At 35.0% G+C, this 10,329-nt stretch overlaps 2 protein-coding genes across 4 annotated transcripts; both read right to left on the reverse strand.

Moving 5' to 3' along the window:
• On the reverse strand, positions 1-1,642 carry LOC110810072 (phytochrome kinase substrate-like protein). Its single transcript, XM_022036130.2, has one exon. The coding sequence runs from the start codon at positions 1,425-1,427 to the stop codon at positions 192-194; it is 1,236 nt and encodes a 411-aa protein (XP_021891822.2). The 5' UTR covers positions 1,428-1,642; the 3' UTR covers positions 1-191.
• Positions 1,643-2,364: 722 nt separating this feature from the next.
• On the reverse strand, positions 2,365-9,828 carry LOC110810110 (putative methyltransferase PMT2). 3 transcript variants are annotated; one of them, XM_088210996.1, is made up of 8 exons: positions 9,573-9,828; positions 8,806-8,971; positions 7,759-8,407; positions 6,109-6,319; positions 5,482-5,770; positions 4,206-4,595; positions 3,211-3,288; positions 2,365-2,968 (listed from the first exon to the last, which is right to left on the reverse strand). In XM_088210996.1, the coding sequence occupies exons 3-8, from the start codon at positions 8,398-8,400 to the stop codon at positions 2,734-2,736; spliced, it is 1,845 nt and encodes a 614-aa protein (XP_088067122.1). In that variant the 5' UTR covers positions 8,401-8,407; positions 8,806-8,971; positions 9,573-9,828; the 3' UTR covers positions 2,365-2,733. The 3 variants fall into 3 exon arrangements, with proteins under 3 accessions (XP_088067122.1, XP_021891875.2, XP_088067121.1); XM_022036183.2 differs by lacking the exon at positions 8,806-8,971; XM_088210995.1 differs by lacking the exon at positions 8,806-8,971 and having other exon boundaries at positions 7,759-8,420.
• Positions 9,829-10,329: the final 501 nt, after the last annotated feature.

Consider the following 10,329-nt stretch of genomic DNA (forward strand, 5'->3'; position numbering starts at 1 on the left):
TAAGTGAAAGAGAATGGATATAATATATGAAATTCAAAATCATAAATTAAATATTACTTTCTTTATGTTACAAAAGAAGCTGAAATTTCATATCATATGAAATTTTTCCATCACACATGCCCCACTTCAAAATACTTGATTTGTAAAGTAGAATAAAGAAAGTTTTTCACAAAGAGGACTTGGGAAAATCATCAAAATCTTTCACCTTTTATTTCATGTTGTAACATCCTAACGGGAAGATTGGGGTGAGGTTTCGACTTCTCGAGGCTCCTGTATGCAGTCTCAGAGACACTAACTGCTTTCTGACTCTTGCAGCCCAATAATCCAGCAGACCGGCCTGTCTGCAACTCATTGTGTACCATGGACTTGGTTTTGGCACCGTAGGTTTTAACATTGACTGCTTTCTTTTCATCGTAATTTGAAGCAACTGAGAAATCGGCTGCACTGGCTGTGACGACACTCCATTCAATGCTAGCTTCACTTGGCTCGTACAACGTTGATTGAGGTACAGACCCAGATATATTATCTATCTCAAAGAGATCAGAGCTGGCATCACTCTCTATATCTTCACCCTTTTTGCTGCTCATGGAAGTAATTGACATGGTTGGGGCATTTGGTATAGCATCCCAAGTTAGCATGGAAAGTTTCTTCTCAAGATTCATTGCTATGTCTCCCTTATTCATGGAGTTAGGATTTAACACCTTCGCAGATTTCCATGCCTGTTCTTTGATTTTGTGATTTTGATCTGTTGGCTTCTTGATCTTGAGATGTTGGACATCAGACTTCTTGATTTGCAGTGCAAAGTACTCTTCTCTGTTTGGTCCAATATTCACCTTTTGAGATCTTGGACAATTAGGCTCATGTTTAACCTGAAATCTTGGCTTTGACTGTTTGCTACCATCCAAAACAATGTGATTTTGGTCCAACTGAGCTCTGCCATGAACCCTTTTGTTCTTATCAGCATCGTGATTCAAGCAAACAGATTTCTCATCTGTACAAGATCCATTGCAGCTAAGACCAGCTAAGAAGCTTCTTCCCTTCACCTTCTTTGTCTTGTTTAAAGACTCTTTCCTAGTTAACAAAGCAGTTTGGCTGTTCCAACTGGATTCAGAAGCTATGCTTGGAGTTCCAGGCCTGCTTCTTATCGGTTTCATCTGATCAACCTGGTTTTCTTTCGTACCAAAATTGAAATCCTTTCCCGGACCCTCTTCATCTAATCTCATGTTGAAGTACTTTTCAGCACCAAACACACTGATTTCAGCCTCTTGATTACTTCTCCCAAAGCTTCTTGCACCCGGGTTTTCGTGGACTGAATAGGATTTCTGAATGGAGTCTGCAAGCTTATGTGGCAAGACATCTTCTGCTGAGTTGAGGTAAGAAGAAAAAGAGATATCACCAAGATTGGTGTTGTTCTTCTGGGCATCCATGCTTTTAGGTTTTTTTAAGAGAAGAAAGATGAAAAGAATACTTGGTGTGATCTTGAAAAGCTACTGGTAATCTATATAGGCAGAGTTGTGAGAGGGTCCTACATGCTTTACTTCCTCAATATACAAGTATGCCTTGTAGTTTTCATTCTTTAACTAATTATATTCCTATCTTAACTACTTACTTTATGCTCAATATTAATGCTTGATCAATCAAAGGATCTACTTGCTCTATGGACAATGTAGGGACAAGTGGCTAGCAGAAAAATTTTATAATCTCTGCCAACCATTTCATCAGAATTAAAATCAACAGTAATCAGAACATCAATTGGCTGCCAACAAGTTCATCAAAGCCAAATATATATACATACATTATAAAAAAAAATAAAAAATAAAAAGAAAGCTCTCATTTGTCATGCAAGGCATACCCATCTCAAATCAGAATGTTTATTATTTTAGGTAATTTTAGTTTGATATTCTATGATTTAGTGTATTTCAAATATATTATATTTAGTTTATTTTTAATCGTTTCAGTACTCGTAATTTAGCAATTAATTAGGTATTAGTTCGATACTCTATAATCAGGAACTTGTCTTGCTTGGCCCTTGAAACATTCTTGTTCAGCAAGAATTTAAATTTTTTTTTTAAAAAAAAACACTCTTCCAAGCATACCTGAGATTTTGATAAGAACAGATATGTTATTTTTGCCAAAAGGCCGAGAAATGTATAAGTATATTTGGAATTGGTTACAATGTCGGCGAGGCTGGAAAATAATCTCATATGCTCCAATTGGAAGGCCATACACAGCTTAAACAATTAAATAATAGGTAGGTCTAACTGGTACCTTCAAAGTATTCATCCTGCATGCCAAACATCCTCCTTCCCCCTTAACATTTTCATGTATTTCTTTAAACCATAAGACTATAAAAATACAATGATAAGCCAATAAAAGGAGAAACTCCCAAAATTTTTTACTCCACATCCACTCATTGAAGCCAAAATTGCATTCCTTACAGACCAAGGACTGAAATTAATTAGGGAACATATGAGGCAGGAAAAGAATAAAATGGTCAAAGGAAAATGATCATAGATCACATGGGGATTTTAAAAGGAAATAACTTATCTATATGGTATATCCACATCAAAAAAACATGAACCAATAATTAACAAATGATTGACAAGCCATATCCAACCTGGCTTACTACTTGCTGAGACACCTATGGTTGCTATAATTTGGTTCTTTGGATTTAATCAGAAAAAGAAGAGTAGACTTTCTGATGAATGTTTGAATTTCTATGTCTTGTCTGTTTCACTCTAAAGATGTCGAATTACTTTCTCCTGCAACCCAATACCTTTTTACGGCAAAGAGTATCTTCTCTGAAACAAGAGGCCCATTTTCATGATCCACCATTTTGGTGTTCCACCTCATCCCTCCCACAATTCTTTTTACCTTGTTTAGCACATTCATTTCGTCTCGAAATATGACTGCTCCTTCAGGCCGTAAAATACGATCCATCTCCAAAAGTATATCTTCCGCACTGCACCTGTGATATTTTACATCAAAATTTTAAGAAATCCAATTAGTTTTGGTTGGAAAAAGAAGAGTTACACTTGCAAGATCAATGTCTAAGCGTAGACGTGTCCTGTTCGGAGCACATGTCCTGCCAGTTTGAGTACTACTTGCTCAACTAAACTTCAATTCTCATGAATATAATGTAACCCACTTAAAAATGACAGTCTAATCTACATTGGAGAAGGGTAAGATGTCTCGTTGACATAGACTTACTTATTTTTATACAAGCTGAATAACCCATTTGCATGAATGAGGTCGTAAGTTCGAGGATAAGTCGAGAATGCTTCACACCTGGCCAAAAGAGAGAAATATAAAATGAAGACGATTCACATGATTAATAAAGCATGAAAGTTAAAGACACTGAACTTTTGTCTTTCTCTTTGGTTGAGTTAAGATATGCAGAAGGAAGAAAAAAAATGGCTCCGATTTTCTCCACCTTGTCTTCTTTTATGAGTTAAGACCATAGCAGGCTATTAACAGACCGTTAGAAAAGTTGGACTGCCAAAAGAATGTAATTAGCAGCTCATTACCACTGGTAGGTGCAAAGGCCATAATCACGTGGCATTACAACATCAGAAAGGGATTACAGTGGTCACTGAAGTATGCATACAAAAGTATGAAGCTACCATATGCTTATATATATAAGAAGTAAACCTCTCTTTAGGTCACTGCAGACCAAGTTAGCCAGGTTTTTCTCAAAGACGAGTTTATAATCCTTTTTAATCCCTTTGATTACTTTCTTCCCTTGGTCAAAGCACATAAGTTTATCCAAAGAAAACAAAAAATAAGAGATAGATATTGGTAGAAGATAGAAATTATATGATGAACTTCAATGTGGTTATATTTACTAGAGGTAGATGCAGAGAACAAAAAACAATTGGTTATAACATGATAGTTAAAAATGACATATGCTCATCAAGTTTTTACCCTTCAAAAAATATAAGATATAACGTTGCTCATAAAATTCAGAAAACACAGAAGAAGAGAAAGCTTCAAAAAGCATCCAATATAAAGGCAATGCTATATGTCACCCTGCACCTATGACTTAATTTCTAAGAGATAGTTACTTGACAGCTGATAGGAGACAGTCATCAAGATCAAAAAGTTAAACCAGCCATTTAAGTGGTGCTAATACGCAAACCTAGAATCCAGTTGAAGATTTCATATGCAGAGAAATGACATAGAAAAGTTTATGTTCCAGAATTTACCAATCATGATATATGCCAATCAATCCGCGCTCGTATATAACACCAAGTGTGTCTGTCTCAGCTATTGTCGGCATAACATTCATAACCCACAATTTGGGAGATTCAAGGGCAGCTGCAAAATTTCCCAGACCAGCATTCATATCCAGGATGTTCCGATACCTTCCTGAATCAATAAGTTTGTTGACTCTCTTGTAAGCATTCACGTGCCTCTTCCATGACTGGTTATCCTGCTGGTATGTCTCAATGGATACTCCAGGGATAGATCCACTGGATATTCTGAAAGGAACAGCATTTAGTCTCTCAGGAAATGGTTTCCATGTTCCTCCAGCAAATTCATCTGCCTTAGTAGTCTCAGGATAAGCAGTAACGCATGCTTCCATCTTCTTGTACCTATGCAACAGAGGAAGACAGACATTAAGAACAATTAAAGCTGCTGTAAAACATGCATTTCTATCATTCAGGATAATCGGAACTCTCTTCCAAGCTAGAAAACCCCCGAATGTTTGAATCATTGATCATAAAAATGTTCACCATTTGAAACCCATTGGATTTGTTTACAGCCATATATCAGTTCTTACATTGCAAAACCCATCTCATTGATTATACATGACTTACAACGAAATTTTATGAATTTGAAACCAAAAGGACACTGACAAACAAAACTTCGAAATTCTACTCTAGGGAATCTTTGTCTTGATACCACAAGTGTTGACCAATGAGTTCTCCTTTGAACAAAAGCTGCGGCACTCCTGACATTCAGCACATGTTTCCACATTGAATATATAAAACTTGTTTTAGTTGTCAAGTTGTTACAGGAGAATAATAATCCTTTTTTCATGGAACATGTAATTCAGTGTCATTAGCAACTGTTTTGTGTATAATGAGTTGTTAGGTAGTTGTTGACTTGTTACACAATTCTACCTATGTTCTTTTTGTATATGAAAAGAACTGAATGAATGAATGAATTGCTCATTTTTACAGCACCTTCTCCTTCTTTCTTCTCTGTATTTTCCTCTCCAATTTCTTAACTTCTTACTTAATCTTTTCGCAAGCCTCAATAGTAAGAACTCCCGTGCAAGCTTGTGAAGTATAGAACGAAAGTAGTTAGCATATGAATACTATCCAAAACTTGTAACATAGTTTGTTTTACTTTTATTTTGAAAAACAAATATTTTGTTTTACTTCAGTAGAAGTAGGCTGCACCAAACTTGCCGAAGGTACCCAAAAAAAAAAAAAGAATAATCCATAATAAGTAAAAAATGTTTTGAAAGTATACCAGACATCATCTGCATTTTTGGATTGACACATTTTACGTCTCACATTTTGCTGATGACAGTGATCATAGTTTACTCTTTTCCTCCAGATGGCAATTTCACCCATCTCATGCTTCTTTTCCCAGCAAAGAAGATTGGCAATCTCTTCAATCTTCCTCTGCTCCTCCTCAAGTTCTTCTTTAGGGCGGCTCCATGCTTGGAAATTAGTCCTCCAGTTAATTGGGGGACCAGAAAGCACCCAATAACCACCAGGTCTAAGAACTCGATCGACTTCCATCATGTACATTCCATCTACAGAAATATTTTCATTTCCAAACAACTTCCAAAATAAGAATGCAGTTGAACAACAGTTGACTCCAAATAAAAGAAATCAAAAAGAAAACCATGACATTTGCCATAAATCTGCTAACCATATGCTACATAAGCTTGCACCTAAATGTTTTGACTTTTCTTGGTCAGCCTAATCTCCAAAACATGTTGAACCATGATGCAAAATTAGAGAAGTAAACTTGTTTCCGAGGTCAAATTTTATTTCAGGGTGAATTATACTTAACACAATCCATTAACACATTTACCACTAATTGCACTTGACAAGCCACAATCAAATGTTATCTCAAAATGATCCTTACCGTTTTCACCCCATGGAATCAAGCAACGAGAACAATGAGACATGTCAAAGGCTCTAGAAGGATATGGAAGCTTTATGGTTCCAAGGACACCAATAACACCTGGAACACCTCTTTCTAAAGCAAACTGAACTTGTGCTTCATGAGAGTCTCTTGGTGCAAATGACATTCCTATCACATTTTTCTTGAACAGGTATGCGCCAAAGCTAGCAACCTAATCATAAGTAGATAACGAGCAACCTAATTACGAAATGATTTGAGAATAAAATGAAGAAGTGAAATTTTATTAAAGCATCATTAAAGCAGTTGAAAAGATACAGAGTAACCACTTGAAGAAACTAAGACTATGTCTAGAACAACTAAACCATTTTCCTGACTTATTTGGAAATTTAAATTTAGTTCAACTATGAGAAGATAAAGTTTCAATCCAAAACAACGAAAATTTTCTGACAGAATTTCAATTGAAACTGAAACAATACATTTCAAATTCCATGAAAATAACTAATTTGTTCCAAACATAGCCTAAAGATAAGATAATGGAGAGATATGGTACTCTAAAGAGAGAACAGATCATGCTCTGGTATGTTCGAAAGCCCTGATGCCATGACCCAGGTACATGGTTCTGACTAAAGAAAGTATGTATTCAGGTTTGAGGGAAAGAAGGGGAGAGTGAGAGGAGAAATAGAAGGATTTGAGAAAGATAGAGTAAGAATACCAAGAGAAATAGATAGAAATCAAAGAGGAAAGATAGATATTGAGAGAGATAGATAGAAATTTGAGGAAGATAGTGAAAATGTATTTAAAATATTTCATTCTTTGATTCCTTACATATATGAAGATAGGTGATTTATATGGAAAGAAAAGATACATGGACAAGTAAATAAATAATCAATCTTTTATGGAAGCCCAAAGGATTGTAAAGAAAACTTTTAAATTCATTGAATGGAGATGGAAGAGGAAGTAGCTGGTTAACTAAGAGTTTTGAGAGAAGTAAAGATCCCTCGAGTTTGGATTTCCTGCAGACATTTTCATAGTTCTCTGTTTGCACCCCTGCAGTCTTGTACTTCCTAACTTATTATTCTCTGTTTGCATTTGGATCCTTACACCTGAATTGAATTATGTGTCCCTGTAACTTGGAACCAGAGAGCTTCTAGTCTATGCTTCCTTTATTATCTATCTTAATTGAATGTTTGGGCTCGTAGAAGAACCTAAAATCTCCTAGAGTTTCAAGTATTCTTGAAGCTCATGAATAATTTTCTGCATGAATTTCATTAGCCTTTTTATGGCCTAGAACTTAGGAAAAATGAACTGCTAATAGGGTCATAACTACCCCAATAAAATATTGGATCCTGAATTACAAATTCAAACAGATAACTGTTGATTCAAAAATAAAACTACTCTGTAATAATCATAGAACTGTCCAGCAAGATAGTGACACAAAAAAAAACTCAATCAAATATAGAATAAAGAAACATAAACTGAGACACTTAGTTGAAAACTTATCCTGCTTCTTCTTTGACAAACTTGCCTGTGAATGGATTCTTCATGCAATTCTGGGCATTTGCTTGTAACAGGTCCATATTTACAATTTGGATAAAAAAAAAGGAGAACATAAAAGAAAAGTGAAAACCATTTGAACAAATTCAAACTTACCCCGCATCCAGTGTCAAGTGCAGTTCTAACCATGCCATTGTCTAATGGTATCACAGATGCAAGTTGATTAATATAGGCATCTGCACCATGAGGAAATTGTGTTCCTCCACCTGGGAACCTAAACACATTACCCTCATATTGAATCCAGTTTTGAACAGCCTTCTCAACTGTCAAGCTTTTGTAAGGTGCATTTGCATATGGAACATAGTCACGACTCTTTGGCCAGGGAAATGGAGTCGTGTATCCTTGTGGTGCAGGAATAAGGCAATGCAGCTTCTCTTCATCAGGAGGACAATGCCTTTCCCTATAGTTCATATTTTCTCGAGGAAATGTCATTGCCCTCATTTGATCTTGACAAGGTGTGTAATCAATGTACTTATCATCACATGGCTCAAAATCCTTCTGTACTGACTGCGAATCATCAATCCCAGAACCATCTTCACGAGGGGTCTCATAATTAAGATTCGAGACAATACTGCAGTCTGTCCGTTTGGTGATCTCTAAGGCTATACTATCGCCTTTTCCAAAACCACTTCTTTGCCAAGCACCCAGGATGTAGAAGAAACAGCACAAACCAACAATAACAAATATTGAGATAAAGCTCCTTGTTTCATTCTTTCCAGTGTTTCCTTTTGTTGCCATGATGTACCTAAAAATATTTTCTACACAACTATGTAAAACATGTATATGAAGTGTAAACAAAATATCAGATAAAAAATGTATAAACAGCAGGTAAATACCCCAAAATTTAAACTTTGGAGATTAAAAGGAAGCCACAATGATTGAAAAAGCAAATAAAAATGCAGAGAAAAAAGACTAGAAGATGCAACTAACAACAAAGGAAGTTTAAGAAACAGAAATGATTTATATGATTATTCCCTTGACCAATGTCCACAGGCCAAAACAATCAACATGGTCCACACAATGAAGGAGAAGATACTGCTTCCTAACTAAATATAAGCAGAAAATTTTCTCTTAGTGGGAACTCTGATACAAAAAAGAAAAAAGAAAACCCTAAAATATAATACTCAAACAAATGTTCAATACTTCAATTTGAAGATAAACTACCATCGGAGAGAAAAGCATCCTGAATCATATCAGTATTGAGTCTTTCACTTGGAGAAAATCTAGATAGCAACTCGCACAAATGAATTCTACAAGCATTCTATGCAAGCGATCAGAACTTTCCAAACTACAACCTTACAAATTCTGGCTGCAAAATAGAATGGCTTTCAGGATTTCCCAGGAAGAAACAATGGGCCAAAGGGATACATAATACTTCCAACTTATTAGGAAAATAACTCAATTGATGTAAAAAAATAGTTAACAAATTGTCAACTTCTGGGATTGATCAACATTTCCAAAGAATTCATCAACCATGACAACTATGGATAAACAACAGAAAAAAGTTGAATCCTTTTTATATATGTTCTTGCAAGACTAGACCAGACCAATGAAGAAAATGATAGTGATTATGGGATTTTTGTTATTCGCTGCATAAGACCCCTCTCTTGGGTAAACAACAAATCAACAAGTAACACAAAACTGTAACAAAATCCTTCCTTTCATCCAATCAAAGGCACCACGAGAAACTAAAGGCAACCAAGAATGCACGTGTAAGATTCAAAACAGAGGATGGCATGCAACTGAATATCTATATATACAAAAAAAAAAAAAAAACTCAAATCAACAATCAAAGAATATGTAAAAGATTATTGATATAAAGCAAAACCTAATTAGGAAAACTATGAAACGTCAAGCGGAGGATTAAAAACAAAAGTGGATCTGAGATTGGAGAAACCAAGAAGTCTTACGTAGGAGAGAAGTGAAATGTAGAAATCTTTGGTGGGTATCAAATCAAAAACATCGTTTGGAGAGAAGAGTCCCAGGACAGAGGAAATTTCTACTTCGGTTTGTATAGATTTTTTGGTTATCTAATGATTCATTCTCGTTTGTTTGGAGAAAACAAGGATGTCTTCTGCTCTTCCTACCAATGAAAGCGCGCCACTTTGGCTACTGGTTCGTTTTAGCATGCTTTGACGCTCTCTCATTTACTTTTGTTCGTACGTCCCATGTTTGTTTTAATCGTTTTTATCCATAATTTTTTGTCTGAGGACAGAAGTACAAGAACATAGTACAATATTATTGTCATAATATATTCAAAGGTGTTAATGACTTTTTAATAAATCTAAATAATTCACTTAAAGTTGATATTTTTTTATTTTCGCAAAAATAAAAATTGAACGTTGGACTTTTATTTAGCACAAAATTAAATATATATTATGGTGTATTAAAAATGAATAATTACATATATTAAATAATATTATATAATTCATTATTAAAAAATGTTTAAATACCGAATCTTTTATTTCTTTTTTTTACTTTTCCAAGAAATTTAGCAATATTTCTCATATGATAAAACATATAATAACTTGCATCTTAATTACCAAACATTATTCTCATTGAAGCATCCAAATAATATATAGAAGATATGTGTATACTACAATTATAATAGATTTATGACAAGGAGATATCTAGCACCTCCAATTTAGTAAGCTTTGTAACACCCAA

Source organism: Carica papaya, chromosome 9 (assembly GCF_054855325.1).
Source record: "Carica papaya isolate Zhongbai chromosome 9, ASM5485532v1, whole genome shotgun sequence".
Taxonomy (NCBI): Eukaryota; Viridiplantae; Streptophyta; class Magnoliopsida; order Brassicales; family Caricaceae; genus Carica; species Carica papaya.

What these genes read in the sequence shown, in the direction of transcription:
- LOC110810072 (XM_022036130.2), bottom strand. Translation starts at nt 1,427, where the DNA reads ATGGATGCCCAGAAGAACAACACCAATCTTGGTGATATCTCTTTTTCT.
- LOC110810110 (XM_022036183.2), bottom strand. Translation starts at nt 8,400, where the DNA reads ATGGCAACAAAAGGAAACACTGGAAAGAATGAAACAAGGAGCTTTATC. An exon ending in AAAAATGCAGATGATGTCTG is followed by an intron (nt 4,596 to 5,481) that starts GTATACTTTCAA and finishes TCTGTTGCATAG; the next exon opens with GTACAAGAAGATGGAAGCAT. An exon ending in TTCAGCTTGTATAAAAATAA is followed by an intron (nt 2,969 to 3,210) that starts GTAAGTCTATGT and finishes AAAATATCACAG; the next exon opens with GTGCAGTGCGGAAGATATAC.